The sequence below is a fragment of the Aulonocara stuartgranti genome, assembly GCF_965226115.1.
Source record: "Aulonocara stuartgranti genome assembly, chromosome: 14".
NCBI classification, from domain to species: Eukaryota; Metazoa; Chordata; class Actinopteri; order Cichliformes; family Cichlidae; genus Aulonocara; species Aulonocara stuartgranti.
The window spans coordinates 24,165,527-24,188,438 of NC_138950.1; the positions used below are offsets into that span (position 1 = coordinate 24,165,527).

Below are 22,912 nucleotides of genomic sequence, written 5' to 3' on the forward strand. Positions count from 1 at the left end.
GGTGAACTGTATTATCTTAGCTAATAAGCTACGAGAAAGGGAACACCTTTATTCGTGTTTGATTTATTGAGAGCGAGAGAGTTTATCATACCTCCCCATGAGCCTGAATGGTAGGTGTTTGTTTAATCCCCTGCCAAGCTCAATGACTCCACAATGCGCTGCCAGGGAGAACTCCAGGCTGATCTACACACAAGGTAATGGAGGAAATATATGCAAGGCCTGTGTCACTGCAAACTCCTAGCTGTCAATTACTTGCCAGCGGTGACAGAGTGTGTCTATCAACTTGGAAAGCAGCTACGGCCACACACATGCCTATATGCGTGCACACAGACACAAATACGGCACATAGGCATATATGCATTATGCTTAAATGCATCCTCACACCCACCAGTGCACACACACGCACACACAAAGTCTTCCATTTCCAAATTGACAGCAGAATAAATCTAAAGCTCTCCTCTCCATCTTTTATAATTCAGTTTCAGCCCATATACATCCATGTGCCATGTCAGAGTAACTTCTCAACACTTAACTTTGATATCTTTGGAAACACAGAACACGAATATTCATGCTGCTAAAGAATAAAGTTGCATGTTTCAAGTTTTCTGTCTTTTTTTCTCTTTTCTTTTCACTGAGTTTGGCCTTGTAAAAAATACACGTGTAAACAACCCACCCATTCACTAGAAAACGGAGCGAAAGCCTTTACTTCACTCTTATTCATTTCAGCCAATAATTAAATGGGGAAGAGTAAGGAAGAGTTAGGAAGTTAAAAAAGACTGACTACATCAACATTTATAAACGGTAATGAAGTCCCGTCATCGAAAAGCTTTGGCAACTAAATGGATAAGAGTTTGCATGGCTTGCAGGCTTACTCTCAGATGCCAAAGGAGAATCAAGGTCTTGTGAATTAGTCATGAAGGAAGAGAATGGAGGGTTTCAGGTCCAAAAAAGACCCCTGAGGCTAATTATATCCCTTGCAGCTAGTTGGCACCTCTCCAGACCTTTGCTCTAATCTTTCTACCTTTGGTTGGGGACCGGTGGAATGAAAGGAAGTGGGATCACTGTTGTTTGATTAAGGTCTTTGGCTGAAAAACTTATCTAAGGTGTTTGGTTGATTTTAAATTAACTGGATTGTGGTAATTCTTTACACAAAAGAAATATGCTTTTAATGAATTGTAGTGCCATTTATTGACAGACATTTTAGTCTTTATTTTAAGTGGGTTTTTTTTGTCACCATCTGCATTTACTCACTCCTTTTTTCCCCAGTCACTTAATGAATCCTTCCTACTTAATGGACAGCCTTGAATTCCTTTAATTAGTTAGTTCTCTTAATTTTGAATCCTGTCTTAAAAGGACACAGTTAATTTGTAAACTCAAACAGAGAGCTTTTGGTACACTGTTCACTGTTGGCTGTTAATTAAAATTTACTAAAGATAAACTCAAAAGATAAAAAAAAAAAAAAAATGCCTGGCCATTAGGCCCAATATTTTTCATTTATCATCACCGGCTATTCTCAAGTATTTTTTTTTGATCATCCATTAACCTTGATGAGATTATTTTTTGGCTTGAAGCATGGATATAAAAACAGGAGATTTTTTTAAGATGTCGACGTTATCTGGAGGAAATAAAAAAGAGTTACAAAGCTTTTTGTGTAGTAGACAATAATCCCCCCCATTCAGAAATGTTGCATCACTTGTTGTGTAACACCGGTGTCTCTGGATATCACAGTTCTTAACTTTTGTTTATTATGTATCATATGTACCGAATAATGTCAAAAAATTGGTACTCAGATGCTAAACGGATACTGAAAAGAACTATGGGATCACATACTCATTTGTAACAGTATTGATACCAGTGCTGCTGCCGTCGCCTCCTCCAGCTGACACACAGCTTCACACAGCAGTGGTGCAGACAGGCAGGCACAGAGCCCCTCCTCTCACTATCAGCTGAGCACTCAAACAGTAGCGCAACAGACTCAGCGAAGCAGCTTCAAGACTGGCACCCCGACCTTTATGAAGAAAGACTGGGGTGCTGTGTTTCTTTTAATGTAACAGATTGAAGCAGAGAATAGTCTACCAGCAGCTAGACAGAAAATGCAACAGCCTACCTTAACAGCTCTATTTGATCGGCAACAAAAACATGGTGGCAAGCCACCAAAAGCACAGGAAATTAACATGGCTATAGAGCCGTGCAAGGATTGGTATTCTTCACATCTGTTTTGCCTTTTCTGTTTTTTGCATGTGTTGATAATAGTAATGAATATCTTTCCAAGTGCTGGTATCAAGTTTGAAATGTGAGTATTGTGGCAACCCTTTATTGTACGGTTTATCTAGTTACGCTTAAATAGTTGTCTGATTGTGCAATAAGATACATTTTTGACCTTTTTTCTCCTAATATAAGCTCTGTTATTAATCTTGCATATTTGCGCATCAGCATTTCAACATTTACATTTACAATTAAACCATATGTGGTTGATTGACTTCTGGAAGAACCAATGTGCAGTTGGTGCAGCGGTTGAAATTCAAAGCCCCCGCAGAAGATCTTTGGAAATGAAAAGCATTCATAAATACAATATTACGCTGGTCGTCTGACAAACATAATTGATAGCACGCCATTTGAATGAACCATTGTGTGCAAGATATTTGTTTTCCCTTTCCTGCATTGTTAATGTTTTGGGCGCATGCTTCAGCAACAATATTCATGTACACAAAAGCCCAAGGGTATCTTTTGTTATTGTTGTTTTCAACTGCCAAAGCTGAATCAGCCATTTCTGTGGATAAGTCTGAATTCATTATTTCTCAAGGATCACACTGCCATCTTTTTAGTAATGGAAATGAACTTTGAGGGCAGGGCTAAAAAAAAAGAAAAGAAAAGACAAGAAAGCTACTATAGAATTAGAAGTTTTCGTCCTAAAAAAACACAAATTATCACAAATAGTTTATTAATGTGCATTTTAGCTTCAAGTGCTGCCTTTGAAGTATGTTTCAGTAAGTCCAAGGGCAAGTGAAAGCTTATATAGAAGACCTGTATTTTCTGTATTAGTTGCACGTGATCTTTCTTTTATTAAGATTTTGATTCTTCGTTTTTTCATTAAAGGTTAAAGTTACAGTCACCGAAGTCAGCCATATCAGTATCCTTTTTACCGGATACTGCTGTTTGAGCCACATTTTGAGGAACCCTTATTAAATTCTTTGCAGATTTCCTTGTAAGTAACCAATTTGTCTTTTACAAAAGGTAATTTAAGCCTAGCCAAGCATCTCAGTAGTATAATGAGAGATAAGGTGTCCTAAACGGCAGTCATTCTGGGAGAAAACTTGACTGTAACATTCACATTACACTGCCTTTTCTGCAACATGAGATGGGACAATAACTACATCTATGGTATCAGAGGCAGTGAGCAGGTGTGCGATTATGGCAGACAGGCTGCATGTAGGATGTTTGGTTTTTTTGTTGGTTTTTTTTTTTTTCCTTCTCAGCATTTGAACAGAAGGAGAAGAAATGACATGAATTCGTGTGCCGCGAAACAACAGCACCGACTGTGTACAGGTGCTGAGCTAATTTGAATGCACCGCACTACTCAGTGAGTCAGTTTTCTTCAGTTGACTGTAATTCTTGTCAGCAAACTAATGATTGGCTTAAGAAAATATAACAACAAGGGCTGATAACTGCCAGAAATTTTGAATGAAAAGTTTTTACTTTTAACTGTGAGTTGGAACTTGGATTTTGACCTTGCCTAAACCCCCCCCCCCCCCCCCCCCCCACACACACACACACACACACACACACAAACACACACGCACACAAACACACACACCACACTCCTTAAATTCAAACATACATGCATAATACACACGTAATTATAGAGCACAACTCAGCTGGGTGGTGAGAAGCAATGTCAGCACCCTCCCAATCTGTGGAGAGCAGCTTAGGGCTGCACATGGCTGCGCTGTGACGGAGCAAGCAGTGCACATCTCTGACAGCTCTGGCATCTACCCACTCCTCATCTCATCTTCATCCTTCCTTCCCTCCATTTTATTTGGCAGTGTTCGCAGAGATCATGATGCCGACTCGTGCTGTGTTTCTACACTGTACATATTAAAATTTAGCAAAAATTTTGCACCTTTTGATCATCTCCCCTTACTGTCCCATTGGCGTCCAGCTGCTTTCTTCCTCTACCTCTCTCTTTACTCTCTTTACTCTTCTTTTTCTTTTCTAGCAACTTATTATTTCATATTTCCACCATGGCGCCACGGATTTTCTACAAATCAGTGCTGTGCTGTTGTTTTTGCAACTGCAATCTGCCATTTTGTTTGTTTCTCTTATTTTCCTTTCCATTTCATTTTTATTCACTCTTACTTGTTCTCCTGTCTCATGCATGTGCACAGTCATGGCTGAAGATCTTCTGCTTCCAAACAGATGTACTATGACAGCACTTGAAGAGGGCCGGTGATTTGGGCCAGTGAGCCACACATGTCTCTTGTATCCACCCTGCGCTGGGTATTCCTCCCTTCTACTCTTCTGTTTTTCCTGATCTTTCTTTCACAAACTCTGCAAGCTGTCGCGGCAGGGTGACAGGCAGCCTGTGCAAGTATTCTTCTGGAATAGACAGGAAAGTCAGGAATCACATTGATGTTCAGGACACGTCCGCCGAAGCACAGCTGACACGTTGCCAGCCTTCCCCTCCCCTACATCGTCCAGCCACCTTATGTGGAGCTCTCTCATTCATTTGCCTCCAAATTGCTTTTCCTCCTTGCTCGCACTCCTGGAAAGCTGGGGTGCTCACAAGATTTCATTGGCTGCTTTGGAGGACTTCTCCCAGTGCTGGTTTCCTAAAAACTCAGCAGGATCATCACGAGCTAACTCTAGTCCATGCTATCACATAAATTCAAGCTTTATGTCCAGTGTTTGGATAATTCATATGTTTCATGAGACAAAAGGCAGCTTTATGATCCCCTGGGTTTATTCAAGCCCCTGTTGGAGCTGACAGACTTACTGCTTTTCACTGTTAATTACACATCAATATGCTGTGGTCTAATTGATTATACACTACCAGTAAATGATCTCACTGAATTCTATGTTTTTCTGACATCGTTGTCTGTTTTCACTCACTCTGATAGAAGGTAGGGCATGTAGTCAGACATTTATAGCGACGCGAAGCACATAAATGAATCCTGAGACTTATGAAGCATCAGATGAGGTAAATGAATGTGAGTTTTGACAGAGCAATTTGGATTTATCCCAGAAATAAATAAAAGGCTCCTTAGAACCCACTATGACATTTATGATCTGAAGCCACCGGATCAAAACACACACTCAAATCAGGCCCAAAGAAAGCTTTCAAATGATGAAAGTAATGAACTGGCTATATCTTACAGTTAGTCTTTACCTAAATCTTGAGCTGCAGCCACTGCCAATGCTGCATGTTTGATTAATACATGAGTAAGACAAACTGCTTCGTGGCAATTCAGCAATCAGTCGTCTGCTTATTTGTATTAAACGTGTAATCACCGAAATACCTGCAAAAGTTGATGTCCATGTGAATTCACGCCAGCAAATTTGCACAGACGAATGCAAATTTGAGAAAGCCTTGAAAGGGATTAAATTATTATCCGAGAGAAGAAAAAAGCGGACAGAGTGGAGCAGAGTTTGCAATGAGTCAGCCCTGTAATTAAAGAGGAGTGATCAATCTGTACCACTGACCACACTTATGCCAAGTCCATCGAATGGCTGCAGTAAAGAGCTAATTTAGAACCATTAGGGACTGCCGAGTTTGCAAACAGCCCAGTAATGATGATGGCTGATTCAAGTTCAAGGTTTGGCCTCTGTATAACTGTCAGACCTGGCAGTCATAAGGCGATATCAGTGAAAGATCTTAGATGAAGAGAAAGATCTATTTTAATCCTATTTTTTGGTCATTTATATATTCAATGAATGCTAGGTTATTGGTCAGATGTTCCCAATTCCTCTGCGCCAAGTTTAACTGCATTTCTGTTTTGAATAGAACATTCTTCGTGCTCCTTTAGTGGCGATGATCACAAGTTGTGGCTTTTTTTCATTAACACAACCAACAATTTCAGCCCAGGCTGTCACAAACTGTCTTCATATTGACACACTCTGCATAAGACCTCAAACACTGTGAAGGATAGAAAGATACAAAGGTATGCTGGATGGAGGCAGCCAGGCATGTCCTTCATCTCCTTGTTATATTCCCAATTTACCCTTTGTGTTTTCCTGGCAAGCATCCCTCCAGAGAGACATGACCTGAAACCGTACCCAGAGTGCCGTTTTCGCTGCGACTCCCTCTTCCATGTAACGGCACTATGCATGAAATCATAAACTCCTCTTGCACGGTCCACTTTGCACCTCTCAGAGGAATACGTAAAGCTGAATAATAAACAACTGGGACTATAAAAAGGTCAAAAGGGTCCATACAGTTACTTACTAAAACAACCTGGGAGAGTATAACAACACTCATTACTAGAATCACCCTACGACCCTAGCTGAGCACCTATTTACAGAAAACGGATTTGTTAGAACGTATGCAAGAGAGGAAAGTTTCCTTGAACATTCCTTGAACAAGACTTTTTATGTGAGATTTCAGTCAGTTTAAGCTTTATATCACCTTACATGAATGTGTGGTATTCAAGCCCGAGTCCATGACTTGCAAGAAAGTCCAGATAATGACTTGATCACAGCTTTATGCGAAAACGTAGAGATGTACATCCCCGGGAAAAAAGAACTACATAAATATTTCTAAAGGACCCAAGAGTAATGGAACAGCACATGTTCACAACAAGGAAAACTCTGAATAGGTGTACTAAGAGAAACACACCACAACTTCAACTAGGCCTTGGTAGCATGTTTTAAACAAACAGCAAAGTCTCTCTGATCGAACTGAAGGAAAGAGGGGCTTTCCTTCATGGGCTCGCTGAAAAAAATGTTTTGACCTGAAGTTTAGGAAAGGTTTGAATGGTGCAACGGTACAATGGCCGAAAACACAAAAATAAGCCAGCAACAGAATGATTGAATGAGAAGAGAGCCCATTACCAAGTGAGCAGTTTGAACTCAATATAGCCGATTGTTGTGCCATGATTCAAAACATTAAAAAAAAAAAAATAAAGTCAAGGTATCCCTGATATAATCTTGAACTGGGACTATTTTGTATGGGAGAGCGGACCAAAATTTTCCCTCTCATTTTTAAATCAGCTAACATCCTGTCCTGATCGAGGTTGTTACTGCTGCTGTTGTGATGATTAGCGAAAGAATCTTGGCAATTCCTAATAGCTCTTATATCCCCCCTCCATATAAAACCTTCTTGCTTGTCATTTAATTAATGTTTCAGTCATATGTGCAAAGGAACGCTGCCAGCAAACCAGTAGGTTTGTATTTTTGCAATCAACAGTCAAAGTGTCATTACTGAGCCTCACTTTTTTTTTTTATTGACAGATGGCAGAGCTTTCTGGACTAGTCCAGGCTCATAATGCTGCCTTTTTTTCAGTCTCTTACTCTCTCTCGCATTTGCATGCCATGCTGAATTTCTATTCTTAGCAAAAGAATAACATGAAGTGATCTTTTTGACCTTGCTCCAATTGCTGATAAAGAACCAGGTGGTGACCACATTCTCACAAAGATTCTTTCTTACTTGCCTAGATCAGCACACTGTCTTGTCTTATCTGCTTGTGCTGACCTGAGATTCCTCTACCTCTCCCGATCCTCCGCATATTAACGAAGTACAGATGAAAGGGAGCCAGCCAGAATTAACACTGCCTTTCACACTCAAGTACATAATAGGAATCAGTGAGTCTGAACTGTCTGTGAAATAGCAGTTTTCCTGGTCTGATTGGTCAGAGTTGGGTCTAGCCAGAGTACAGACTTCATTGTTCCCACGCTGGTCTGAATAAGCCTTTATTTACTCAAAAAAAGTGGTAGTGATGGTGATGCTTGCAGATTATTTGATTAATAAAGATTTTTCCCATTTCCACATTTTAATCAATAATGTTATGTAATACAATGATATTAGTCACAGTAGCATAAATCTACCCTTACACTAATCAACCACAGCATGAAGACCAAGATCTGCACGTCTTTGTCACAGGAGTGCTGTGTTACCCTTATGACCAGGCTCTATATGTGTATTCAAACTACAAAGATAGGTGACCATTTTACCAATACAACATCTTAAAATGCAGCAAACACAGCTTGAAGAACTTTTTGTCAACATAGGAATTGGTCTTTGTTTAGTGCAATTTAAAACTCTAAAACTGCATCTGCTCAGTGAATACATGTTTCCAAGCCACAGTACAAGACGAGCGCCGCCTCTTCTTGTTCGATTATTTCCTGCTGTATCTAAAAGGGATCTGCAGACAAAAATCCCAAAATAGTCACCTTATTATTGTGCGCAGTACATTTCTGATAAACAGTATTTACCACTAACCTCAATGAGAACCTGTTTCCTGTAACTGCTTCAAAATGAACAACTGAATACTGAATGTAGTAAGCTCAGTTGGAAGGGTTTGTTTTGCATTATGTCTAATTTAATAGAGTGTTGAGTGGGAAACAAAAGTGAGTCTAAAATGTGGCGCTGGAAATAAACAGAAATATATGCAGGGAATACAATGTTCTTCTCACTGTAAATGCAGCTCTCTGGGTCTGAGATTTAACTAGCGGTGTTGTTAAAAACACATTTAGCAACGTTGAACTAAAACTAAGTTAAGTTATAACATTTTTTTCAGTTATTTAAAGAGTGAGCAACAGAGCAGCATAGCTGAGTGCACGCCATCCAGCCCTAATGTTGCCATTAAAGAGTGCTTTTATACATATTGTCATTCAATGTCCAGAAAGAACCCAAATTGCATTTTCTCTGGTTTCATTCTTCTCACATCTGTTTGACAGCATAAATCTAACCCATAACAACCTTTCTTCCAATCATGATGCTATTGCACGGGAATATGGCAGCTGCCTGCAGCCTTTGATTTCATCTTGCCCCAGATCTGCATTGTAATGAGCACTCAGGTCAATCAATAATTCACTGCAGTTTCACTTATAAAAAAAAAAAGAGTGAGAAAACAGATCAGCTCATGGGTAAAATGGGAATATGACTTTGATCAGTGCCATTAGAGACACATACAACACTGTAGCGCTGCTTTTGTCCTTCTGCTGTATTTGTCAACACAATAAGAAATAAAGAGAGGAAATGTACATCTGTGTGTCTGAATTATGTTTAATGCTGACACATATGCGCTGAGTCTGCAATGAGTGATGATAGAGTTTATTGTTGTTTAGAGAGTCATGCTGGGACTTCAGTCTGCAAAGCTTTCCTTGCTTTGAAACCACACCGTTCACTGAGTTTTCCATTAGGTGTGTGGTAAATACATTTTTCTCTGCAGTCATTACCTTTAATGAACACCTAACACTAGTTGCAGGTTTTGTTTTCTGAAGAAACCTAATTTGATACAATGAACTAGCATTTTGTCCCCTGTTGGCATCATAAGTGCACCCATTAAAATGAAACTAACTCTGATATACAGTTAGGGTTTTGCTGTGAATTCGTAGCAGGCATTACTTTTCGGCAGTTTTGTGTTATTTGGGTCATCTGAACTTTTTGGATCATAATGCTATACGGGTGTCAATATGCCCGACTTTGCTATCAACATAAATATATCACACATTAAACAATAGCTTGATCTCACGTCTACACATTTTACTAACGGCCTGTCTTTCTTTGCCTCTGTCTCTGATCAATAGTTCCTCCAGAAGACCCAGTCATCAGCGGAGGGCCAGTTGTAAGCCTAAGGGCCGGTGACCCACTCAATCTGACCTGCCATGCTGACAATGCCAAACCGGCGGCCTCAATTATCTGGATCCGCAATGGAGAGGTCCTTAATGGGGCCATGTACTCCAAGGTAAGCATAGAGGTGTGTGTCATTCCAGGTATGCAGACCAGCTGGAAAAGGGCTGTTGATGACGTGATGACGCAAGAGTGGAATTTTTTTTTATATTACTTGATTTGCTATTATTTTTTACAATTATTAACATTTTCTTTCCCTAAATTATACTCTACTCCAATTTTACCCTTCCGCCGAGTGACCGATGGATGGATTGCTTTTAAAAATGCAGTCCCTTGAAAATTCCGATTGCATTTGAATTACTAAAATACGGCTTTTTTTCCTTTCTTTTTTCCCCCTCCAGTATCTGAAGCAACTCAAATAGTGGTTAGATCACAGAGCTATCCATGGCTTTGAGTTTGTCTTCGGTGTTTAGATATTTTCCTTCAGTGGCATTTATCCCACCACCCTAAAAAACTTGACGATGTCCCTTTCGCTGCTGGAATCTGTCTGAACCTTTTCATGCCACAGTATGAGTCTCAATGACAGATCACGCTTTTGATGCTGCGGTACACAACAGTGCCCATTCACACCAGCCCAATGTTTGGATCACCTGATCCCCATAGACTCTTGACTGACATTAGCCCTTAAGGCTAATCGTCCATTCAGCACTGTCATGTTCTATTTCTATTTAAACAAAGGACATAAAGAGACTCGGCACTTTAGAGCACTAACACCTCCCCCGCCTTCCCTCGCTCCCTGTACTGCCTCATCCCATTATCGGCTTTTTTCAAAGAGCATATAAATGCCATTGATTGGACTGTGGTACAGCACCAGGCCGTTTTGAATAAAGTGATTGCTGGAGGTGCCGTTTGCTAATACTGGGCGGGGAGTGCGCTTCCTGCCTTCACTTCCTCTCAGAGCGAAGGCAGATATGGGGACATTCTGTGCTGGTAGCTGATGGATGCTCACATGTCTGTGTTGAGGCGAATGATGTGTGTCTCTCCTCTTTTATCTCTATTGCCTAACATTGTGAAGTGAGCTTGGGGGGGTCAATTAAAAGAACATGACTCCTTTGTGGATCCAAAGAGCAGTGTGGGAGACTACATCATCGTCATCCGATCTGATGGTCTTCTCATTTCCCACAGATGTAGAGGACTAATGTGAGCAGATGTGGTGGAGGATTCACAGAAATAGCTTTCCTGATGATGTCAAAAGTAATGATGGTTCTGACCCGAAGATAATTTTCCACTAAAGGCCTCAAAACCTCATTTCCACGAGCTCTTAGCAAACTATTTACTGGACCAGTGGTTAAAGAGAAAATGTATGATTAACGCCATTGCTTGGCAAAAAATGCGCGTCAGTTCTCACATGGAAGAGAGCAACTTAAATGATGCATTGCTTATCATTAGTGAGGGTAGCTTTCAGTAAATATAAACTGTGGTGTATTACGGAGGAGGCACCCCAAATAATTAGAGAGAAAAGTAAGGTGAGTGGTTCAAATGTCAAGACTTGCTTGGGCTTGAGTAAATTATTGAACAATGCTCAATTCTCAGCTCCCATCTGCTCCAGTGGAGCTGCTCAGCAGAAAACTGCAAAGGGCTGTTTGTAACACGCAGCCTCAAGGTCTGAGCTGTGCTTAGGAGGTGTGCAAATTTGCTCCATGATACATTTGTGTTGGAATGGTGCAACAAATCTTTTGAAGAACATGATGCACTTCCTTACCATAAAGTCATTCTTCACTATGTGCTTTGGTAGCAACCTGAGAGTGGGAGATAGAGGATTATCTCAGTGGTAGAAGGGGGAAAAAGAACAAAAAAGGAAGGAATTATATTTTTATGAGCCATTCTTGTTCAGCATTTTGTATACAGTCTCTGCTTTGTCACCTTTTAATGCCAGGTAAAGGTGCTAAAGGTCATATGAAGTTGATAATATCAGTGTTAGCAGGAAACATTTTTTTTTAGTTTTTGTCTGTTTTTTTTTTCAACCCTCAGAAATATTTAACACAGCTGCTTTTTTTACTGTCCCTTTATTCCATTATGAGTTTTTTTCTCATAAAGCCATGGGAGGTTTGTGTAATTAGAGCACTTTATTGTATTTTAATCATCACACTCACTGCATAATGGGAAGGGAAATACTTACAAATAAAGTAACTAATTAAAATTCGGTCGAGCATTATTGTGTCGCATTTGTTTTTGTTTTGAGACAGGTGAAATGATGTAAGTCAAAGGGCTCCTTAGTTTCAACTGTACACGTAATCACTGGTTCCATTTTAAAAAGATCTCAAAAGATTTTGACAATCCAATTAACCTCATTTATTAAATATTAAAAGTAAAGGTGAAATATAGATCACTTCGATTAATTGCATTCAACAACTTTTGAAAACCATGAGTTGAGTTAAGTAAAAGAAACCTGTTTAACCTCAGTTACCATGTGAAAAAACAAAAGAAATAAAAGTATATATTTCATGTATATATATCGTGCCAAGTTGTGTGCAATTAACTCCAGAGAAGAGGAACATTTTGTGGTGTAGATTAAAAATGGAAAACTGTTTGAATGTAAATAATTTGATCAGGTCAAAGTAATTTTGGAAGAATTATTAGAAAAATAACAATTATATATATATTTTTTTTACACGGTACATTTACCAACATCACTGTGTATGCCTTCAAAGTTTAATTAGGTCATCTTAATGTCAAAAAATGTAATTTAATTTTTCTTATGATTTTACAGATTTTCCAGTTTTAATTAAGTTTATGTTGGTGTTGACAAGTAGCAAATTGCATGTAAATTTTCTTATTAGGCTAAAATTATATATAAATTTATATCTATATACAGTACTATGCAAAGGTTTCGAGACTTCCTTCATTCTCTTATACTTTGCTAGGAAAATGGGTAAAAGATTAAATAATTGATTGAAAAACAAACAAACATACATTGAAATATAGTTTATGAGGCAAAAACAGAGTTTGTACAAAGCTCGAGTTTAAAAGTCAGTATTTGGTATGATCACCTTTACTCTTCAACACAGCCTGAACTCTCTTAAGCAATTTATGTAAGTAGTCTTCGGGATACTTTGTAACGTTGGATGTTGGCTGCCTTTTGTCCTGTGCTATGTCTGTTCTGTTCACTGATGATCTCACTGTTTTAGTAATTTTGAGATCTGGGCTCTGGGAAGGTCAATCCATAATTGATAGTTTTCTGTTGTGTGTTTTTCTATTAACTTGTACTGTTGCTCAGTTTTTTTCCCCTTTTCTTATGTACGTAGCTTTTAGATAGAGATTAGTTTTATCTTAGGCCGGTTGCATCTGCTTATGTCTTCAACTTTCTTCCAATTTCCTCAAATTTTTTGAGGACACACTGCACACCATACTGAGCTACAGTATACCATGGTTTTAACTAATAGCTCCTTGCTGATACAAAAATACTATTTTGTGCCTTTCATACTGTATTATATTTGAGATTTTTTTATAGATTGGACTAAAGAAATGGGAACTAATTATGTGTTTTTATGACATGTACATACTATTTAAAATTGGTTCTTTGCTAAGTTTCATATCTAGACACAACACTGGTTCATTCCTTGAGTACAGAGGAAGAAAAACCAATTTATGCTTGAATGATTCATTCATTATTAACAACCAAACAAAGGTCTGAAAAAGGTCAGGCACAAGAACTGGACTGAAAATGAGTGGAAAAAGTATCCAATGTCCAAAGAGAAACTGTGAAAGACCGTCAGAATGTCTGGAGAACTATTGCTCATAACTTCATTAAAAAAATTAGAGGTGGCTATAAACCTTTGCACTTAAATTAACTGTATATTAAATGACATTAAATGACAAAAACATTTTGCTTTTGGCTACATGTATTACAATTTGAGAAAAATACAAATAGAAGAGAGCTTCAGAGTAATCACAGTATTTCGGACTAACAGTAGATGAACTTTTCTGGTATGTATGTCAAGTTTTATTTAATAAATTATTAATTAGGTTCATGTATTTTAATGACTAGTTAACTAAATGGATATTCTTTTTGAAACCACTCACTAAAGAAAAGCTCATAGTTCATTCTTTCTCTTTCTCTCCATTACCCATTTCTTTTTTACATGCAGCCACTTAGGGGAAGATTAGCTTCCAGAATTTTTTATGCTTTATGCTGAGGTGATCTGTCTTCAGTATGGACTGTTACTTTCTTTCCTAGATACATTTGGCTGCTCAGAGTTATGTTTCACTTGGGATATGCATTACTTATAACACTCGTGATTTTGACATGTGTCTGAATTCATTCTAAGTCAGGGTTCTCCCTTGTTATTAATACTGTTTCTGAATAATTTGGTTGACGCACTTTATCCAGACCTTAAAACCTGGTCTCAGTACTGGGGTTGTGCTATTCTATGTTAATGAAGCACCGTAAACCACTGGCATATGATTTTCTTTTATTTGTTTGTTAGTTTGGGTTTTTTACTTCTCCATCAAACAAACATGCTCAGAGCTGTAATCATCAACTTAACACCTCTAGATGAGCCATTATTGGACATCGTTCAGTTCTCAGGCAACCTACTTTAGTAGATTTCTTTTGTTTGCTTGCATGCTTGTTTTCCAAGTCACCTTCATGCTAAGTTAAAGCTTTGATTGGCAGTCACAGCTTTACATTTAGCTTTATGGAGGTATTGCTATATTAGCTGGCCAGGGGCCTATCTAGCTGTGATGCTGTTTTTCTGTGAAAGAAGGCTGTCTGTCTCTTAAATGAAAGCCACAGAAAGCACCGTATACCCCTACTTAAGCCAGACCAAATTAGTCTACAAAGCAAGGAAATATTAGACCCCAGTAAAATGAGAGAAAAAAAGACATACTGAGATGCCCATCTTGAAACTCCAGCTAACATTTATTAATAACCAATTTTTACCTTTTTTGTAACCCTTTGGAGGTCAGAAATTACCTAGTACCTAGTAACTATGGCTTTAAAAAAGCCGACTCATTCCCTCTCAGTCCAGTTATTTTGTCATTCATCTCCTGCCATGGTAAAAATATTCTTCACATGGCTTTAGGAGATGAATATAAAAATTTATCAAATTATAATGTGGCATGGTGTTGAATTCAATGCTGCAGCCAGCTAACCCCTTTTCTAAGATTAATGACTTCAGACAGGTCCAAAGCGACGAGGGAAACAATCCTGATTGTGTCAGAAAGGATATTACATTGACATATCCCGCGTCTGACAGCCAATGTGTTCTGCTTTAGAAGTGACTCATGCACAGTTATGAATTTCATCACATGGTTCTTCACATACAAATGGGCTTCCCACAAGTATGCAAGGGATCTAATATCCCATTACAAGAGAATACTTTTTTTTCTCCGCATCAGTAATACAGAGTTTCTAATCTCAAACACGTTTAGTAGATACTCTTCCCTGACGTATTTTAATTTGATCAGAGTCTTTTCCTGGAAATGCCTAGCCATGAGGTTTTACAACTTCCATGACATTTTAATCATGCTATTTACAATATAGTATGCTTAAGTGAGAAAGACAGCATAAATGTGGATAATTAAAATGTTCACATTAAGTGCAGAAATGAATGGATAATTACCACTGGTTTGTACTTTGGCAATGAATCTCAGTTTGACTCAGGAAAATGATTAATGGGTACTGGTAATGGTAGATGGAATCTATATGTTGCATTTTAGTACAGAGTACTAAAAACTTGCAAAGTTTTAGTTATGTCATTTAAACAGCATACGTTATAAATCTAAATATACTCAACAGCCTGCAGTAGTTAACTAACGGCTGAGTAGATGTAGGATCTGATCATCAGTATTTTTCTTATTGAATGGTTGGCTACAAAATTATACAAAGTTAAGGGCAAGTGCTGGATGTATTTGTGGGAGGTAAAACCAAAGTTACCAGTGCAGTAAAGCAAGTCAACTGAGCTTCTTCTGGTCAACGTAGGAGTAAAATATTTTGGTGTTCTTCAATAGGAAGGTCTTTTTTGTGTCTTCAAGAAATGCAGAGCAACAGTGAGCCTGCTTTAAAAAGATGGCAGGGAAATGCATCCTGACTTTGTGGTTGACCACACTGTGCCCTGTTGCCCAAGCAATTTGTTCTAGTCAGTGACTTTGTTCTGTCCCGCACTGGTTAACATAGACTCCCAGAGCCCTCCCCTGAGCGTTTGAGGGAGCGTGAGAGCTACTGAGCACTACCAACTGATTCCAGATGGCTTCCACAATGTAGGGCTCAGAGGATGAACGCTGAAAAGAAGATTGATTTCCTTTGTGGAGTATGACAAGCCATGCACTAGAGCGCAGCTCTCCAGACACACAAAAGCAAACTCAAGAAATATATTTCTACTTTTTTTTTTATATCAATCTGCTTTGCAGTAAAACTACAGGCTAGAGTGTTCTGAGGGTTTGTCTCTGGATCCCCAAGGGAGTAGATTTGTGTATACATAAATTTTCTGCCTTTTTGCAACAATTTTATACCTTTTCCATCAAAGCTTATCCAGCAAAGCGTTTCTTCCACCTCTTTTCTCTGTTTGTGCGTCACTTAAACAATTTATAATCCCAGGTTGAATTGGGACTATTGAAGATACAATCCAATATCCCTCGGATTCTGCAGCATTTGGAGTTCAGTACTCTGCTCAGCATAAAAATAGCTCAGGTTCTATTTATTGATTATGATAAAGCCAATCCAAGGTCCCACTATGGTAATCCATTAGAACAACAAAACAAACTTGGCATAGATTTAGAGGCTTAAGCATTCATCCACAGAACTGTCTTAACTTTGCTCTGTATTTCTTCCCTCTTTTCAGACCTTGCTCCGGGATGGCAAGAGGGAAAGCACCGTAAGCACACTCTACCTATCGCCTTCCAACATTGAGACAGGTCAGCAGATCATCTGTAAGGCCTCCAACAAGGCAGTCCCCAACGGCAAGGAGACCAGTGTCACAATTGACATTCAGCGTAAGCATACCACTTCTTCTTCTCTCTGTTATTCTCATCTGTGAAGAATATCAGTGGGCAAAGGGTCAGCTTAAAACATGCATTTCTAAATACTGTATATGAGGTATTTCTCACATGTAGAGTCAAGACACTGTCAAATACCTACGTGGCTAACAGTGTGAAAATCAAGCATTCATTTTCGGCTCTGGTGAATATTTATAATTGGTTTCCATTTTTACTTACATATAGTAATCCAGCGTATGGATTGGTGCTGTATTACTGTTTTTCTTTTTTTTCCATTTGTTTGTTCTGATGCAATATCAAAGGCGCCGTCTATCTAAAATGAATGGAGCCTCCTTTTTTTGGTCCATCTACCTACCTGCTGTGGCACTGCCTGTTATGGTACTGTGCAAACTGTATCCACCTCTTTTATTTCCATGCTCATGCCATCAATCTTTTTGATGAGAACATCTACAGTTCCCCTCTAAAATAGGCAAAGTAAGCCCAGCGTGTAAAACACATTCAGTCTCAATTGTCAGGGAATCTTTTTTCGATCAAGAAGCATTCACAGTAAGAGAGGGGCTCTGAACAAAGGGATTTTGCATCACTCACAAACCCTTCAACACCATTAAGTATGACTAATAAAGCAGAAAATGCTATTTAGAGAGCCATTATGACTGACGGCTCCATTCTTTTCATTATGCACACCACAAGAGGCAAGCATGGCAAGAGCGGGCACGACACGATCAGGCCAACTCAGGCGTGGGGGTAAAAAATGATTAACAATTGTTAGTGTTTGCAACTCTTTCAGTTTGCCTTCTTCATTTTTGTCATGCAGTCAGAGAGGGAAGTCATCCCACATGTAAACTGATTTGTCACCATGTATAATGATGCGTCTGTGATAAATGCTTGCCATCATAGCATCATCCTCGCTTCTGAATGTATGATTTAACCCTGAAAAATGAGTGGAGCAGGTTTCTAATTAGCATTCCAAAATGTGCTCTTTACACAATTAAAGCTCCTGAAAACATTTTTCACAGTGTGAGATCAAACCAAGCGACAGCAGAGACTAATTGTCAAGATTCAAATTGTCTCCCACAAGGCTCTTGTCTCCCTCGTTCTCACCTCCCCCGCCCTCTCCCAGATTTGACAGGTAATGTTCAGCACAGTTCAGCAGAACCTACAGTTTGTGCTGAGATCCGCTTCTAAATTAAGTTGCCACTGAAATAAAACTTGCTTCAGTTGAACTTTGATTCATTTGTGCTCGATATCAATCTGTTTAATTTCAGTGCAGCCTTATTTGGTTGCAAGGGTTCTGGCTTAGCAACAACATCTGTAACACAAGTGCAAAAAGATTATGCTTTAAAGACCTGACTATTCACCAAACATGCTGTAAATATAACGTCTTCAGAAAAGTGTTAAAGACAGGAATGGAACATTATAAGGTGGTGCCGTCACACTAAAGTTCTTTCCTTATACAAGAGGAAATAAACACAAGCTGTGCTCTAATTCAAGAGCTTGATCTTCCTCAAAGCCTAGTCCATAAAGGACAAGTTAATTACCAAGACACTGTCCTCACATGACAAAGTTTCAACAGCAGGAACTGCCAGAATGATAAACATTAATTAGCATCATACAAGTACAGTTGTTGTTTTTATCAGTAACTCATAACCACCTTAGCTGGGTCGATGACTTCACTGTATGATAATTCCTCTATTCCTTTTAATTGTCTCTCGACCTCATGAGTTTCTACTCAGAAACTGCACACATTTGCTCTCTCTCTCTTGCACAGACACACAAATACACCTTCAGCAGTGTATGTGCAGACACGGTAGCGCTATCATTTGTTACTTTGTTTCTTGAGGGCAAAAAGTCTGCTGGAATGTCATAATGCAGAAAATTGCAGAAGACTTCACTAGTTATGTTCTCCATATGGGTTTCTCGGACACATTTTGCGGGGATTTTAAAATGGATCTGGGATTTGTGTGTTTGTTATTGCTTTGCTGTTTTGTGTAGAAGTACATACTTTGCATGGAGTCCACACCACAAATGAGCAAATAGCAGTTTGTAGTGGGAAGAAAGGTACAGTCGGGCGATGGGTTACAAAGGAAAGACTGAAACGTCTGCCTTCAGTAAGTGTACAGGACTGCTGTACATCGCATCGCATGAAACAAAGCGCAGTGTAGTGGCAGCAAATAAGGAAAAAGTGACAAACAAGAGAGCTAACACCCAATCCTGAACAAATCTTATGTTTCAGATGTAACCAAATATCCCATGCCCGTGATACCTGAACACAGCAGCCATACAGATATACGATGATCCTTTTGTATTTGCGTGCATGCTTTTTATTTTGATTTTGTTATACTAACAATAGTAACTTGGTTTAATGAATCATAATGATGATATGTTCAAACAAGAGAGCATGTTACATCTTATTCAGAGCAAGAGTGATATTAGAAGGCGAACCTATTTCTTTATTCCACGGTAATATTTTTTTAGTGAGACTTTTCTCAGAGAACCTATCAAGGCAAGGGTTCCTTCAGGAGCTTCCTGTCACCTTATGAGTTATATGTAACTCTCTGCAGTTTCTGCTTTACAGTTGTTCTTGGGTGTTCTATTTTAGAGGAAAAACCAGGCAAGCGTAAGAATGTAACAATACATGTTCATAATTGTTTCAGAGTTAAGTGTTTGTAGAAAAAATGCAAGGCAGACACTGATGATTCAGAACTGCACCTCTTTAAGCTGAGTATGATCAAGTGTTGCTGCATTTCCTTTGACTTCCATAACTTTGAACTGTATCTGGATTCTACTTTTAAACCAGGGTCATGTGAATGTCACTCAAAATGTAAACAATTAAGCCTATGTGATGTTCTTAAATAATATAAAATTACAATTATTTTTTTGAACTCTGATTACATTGTTACCATTATGCTTTTTTGTACTGATATGCTGTCACTGTTGCTGTATTTTTTTAGGTCCTTTGTGAAATTTGTGTCCAGCATTCGCCCTCTTGAAATTGCTGTGGTTGGGCCGTGTGGAGAGTTAAAGAAGCAGAATAGCAAATTAAGCTACCAATGTGAAGCTCATAACATTTTATTTTCACATAGCATAGTAAGCATTAAGCCTTTGAGTATTAGCACATAAGCTGCTGTTTGTTAAGATGGCCATGACTGCAATGCTAATGTTCTTAGAAAGACAATACAAGTTTTCATTAGCTGGTAACAACCATCTAATGGACTAATATTTGCTGCATATTATGAGAACTTACATTGAGGGGGGGTTGCATGTAAACTCCAGAGCCCCCCTAGTTCATGCCCAGGACCCTGTTGGTGTAAGGCAACAGCACTATCACTGAGCTTCTGTGTTCAAAATAAATAAACAGCCTCAACCTGGAAGCCTGGCTCTCATAGAGAGACCTGTTTACCCAGCTGCCAAGCCAAATATTAGTTCTGCAAGTCCACAAAGAAAACTGTCCCACTGCCTATTGCCTTTAATAAGGTATTTAAAAGTCATTTAAAAATGTAGCAACACTTAATGACATTTTAATGACTTGTCCAAATTGGACCAATTTACTCTCAGGTCAGGGAAACTGTGATTAATAATAGTTTCATAACAGCTTCATGACAGCCAACGTTAGAAGCAACCACATAAGACAAAGTTATGCCAGGTTATGTTGTCTTGGTTGATATCATGTTTCTATAACTGATATGTGAAACAATGCCAGCTTTGCAATGCAAATGAGGTAACTGAATGATATTAATGACAAACCTAATGACAAATATTCATATTTGCTTTACTGTAACTTTATTTTTCTGATCGAAAATAAAAAAAAATAGGAGTGGAATTAAAATAGTCTGGTCTGAAAAAATCTATGATGGGTAAAAAACCCAAAACAAACAGAGGATGGAGTCCAGTTCCCTCTAACTGGAACTGCTGAAAGGTTATTATGGATCTTTTTGTCAAGCGATGCCAAAAAGCCAGAGATATAATGTTTTTCAATTATTTATCTGACACTTCATGCGATCGCTGTTTATTGAAAGCAGTGAGATAAAACTGATATTGATGCTCTCGACTCGTTGTCAGTAAGACAGCGAATTAACAAATATCCTCAATTAGCAGTGTATTCACCAAAAATGTAGATGTCTCTGTATATACGCTGGTAACCCCTGTTGGATGTCTAGTTGTGAGTAAATACCACAATTAATTAATGAACAGTCTCACTTCTTTTCCCTAATCTAATTGGCCACATTAGTGAGATGATACGAATGACAACAAAAGTAATTAAAGCGTTCTCATTCCCTCTGCCACTCTCAATATTTGCCATTCTGCCGGCTTCTACGCTCAGGTACCCTTTTTCACTAATAGCGTAATCGAAACACGACCCAGCGCACTGCTCTACAGCCTAAACCCGTCTAAAACCCAATGCATTTACCAACCTTTCTTTTCTTTTATCATTACTGAAATGATTTACACCCACTTCAGCATTTTTTTTTTATTCCCTTCAACGTCCATGTGTTATCTGACCCAGGTTTGGACAAATTTGCATCTAAATACAGTGCGCGCTGGTGATGTTGCCAAAATGAGAGGGATTTAGAGCCAACAGAGGCGATTCACAATCCTGGATAGACTGCTGACTACAGTTGTCCATATGAGTCCATTAGCTGACTTTAATTATTTGATAGCAGAAGGGTGGCTACCCCCTGATGCTGTTTTCTACAGCAGCATGACTGAACTTGCAATACAGTCTTTGGACTTAGATCAGTAAACTCCCCTACCCTTCAATCATATCACTGCAGTGAAATACGATTCTGGTGCCACAGTTTCATGTCCCGCTGGTTCCCACTCATCAAACTATTTAAAATATTCCTCAAACATTTTCTAGTCCAGTTGCATACTTTGCAAAGCAGTGCCCCACATAGAAATATGCTTTGAAACACATAGGCTAGTGGGAAATTAATGCACAAGGGACGGGTAAAACCAAGGTTTTCCATGTGTTTGCATTGCAAACAAGCTGAGCCATGTGGGGGAAAAATGAATGCCATTTGTTGAGACTAATTAATAAAGAACATGCAGATGTGCAATTGGGGAGGATTTGTTTTGGTAGCTTGCTCTGCTACATGCTCTCCGTGCTTAATTAAGCAGGTAATGGCAAATTTATCTGAGTTAGAATTTGTAAGTGAGAAGGACTGAGTAAAAAGGTAAAGGGGCACAAAAATGCTCTGAATTATGATGCATCCGCACAGAATTATCTTCCTTATATGTTAAGCTGTGTGAAGATATCGTTTCTAAATGTTACATTTTCATTACCCCAAACACATCACAGATGCTATAAAGGATCTCTGGCTCGTACCCTTGCATCAGCAACAAAACTGAGATGGTCAGGAATGTAATTGGCTACAGATGTGCTAGAGGAAGCACACATTTAAGCGCCTGTATGAATTGAATAATAACATCTGCCTTCATTAAACTCACTAAATTCTCAATGAATTTACTCATGTGAACAGCAGATGATCAATGTTAGACCTCAGGTTGTCAGTCAGTCTGTTCCTCTCTGCAGTATGCCACTCAGCCAGCCACATGACAGTGTGCCCATATCGTTAAGGCTAGAAGCCACGAGCGGGCGGCCCACAAACAGCTTTCCCAGCCTTCATAGGCATCTGACGCTACTGGAGTTTGAGGCCGGTCCTACTGGAGAACAGCTGTCTGCAATGACCCAGAGAGACTGGAAATTGAGCTTTAAGAAAGGGAAAAAAAGCATTTTTTTGCTGGCACGATCTCCAGGAAACAGAGAAGTTGGAAGATTGTTCCAAAAACACCATCTGGTCTCCACTTTGAACTAACCGATCAAAAGCTGTCGGCCAACTATAACACCACCCTCCCCAATTCATCCTGTTGTTTTCACAGAAGCTCCGATCAGTCCTACGATTCCCCTTTTCCTCTTTTCATCCGTTCCTCCCCCTTTCTCTCTCTCTCTGTCTCTCTCTCTCCCTTGCTACTACTCTCTTGACAAATGTTGGGAATTAACAGTCTTGCATATTGATGTGCTGTCGCATCATGCCTCAAATGCCCTCGCTCAGCAACTCATGCATTTATACATCATAGCAGCAAATGGACTTTATTAAGTAGATGTCTGTCATATCTAAAAGGTCAGTG

The 22,912-nt window shown here is 39.0% G+C and overlaps 1 protein-coding gene across 9 annotated transcripts in view; it reads left to right on the forward strand.

Annotated features, from left to right (window-relative positions):
- kirrel3b (kirre like nephrin family adhesion molecule 3b) overlaps positions 1-22,912 on the forward strand; it is a 169,706-nt gene that overhangs the window by 109,805 nt on the left and 36,989 nt on the right. For all 9 annotated transcript variants that reach the window (XM_082503695.1, XM_082503696.1, XM_082503699.1 and 6 more), the window contains 2 exons: positions 9,745-9,902; positions 16,630-16,780. In XM_082503695.1, the coding sequence (XP_082359821.1) occupies positions 9,745-9,902; positions 16,630-16,780 (309 nt within the window). The remainder of the gene's footprint in view (positions 1-9,744; positions 9,903-16,629; positions 16,781-22,912) is intronic.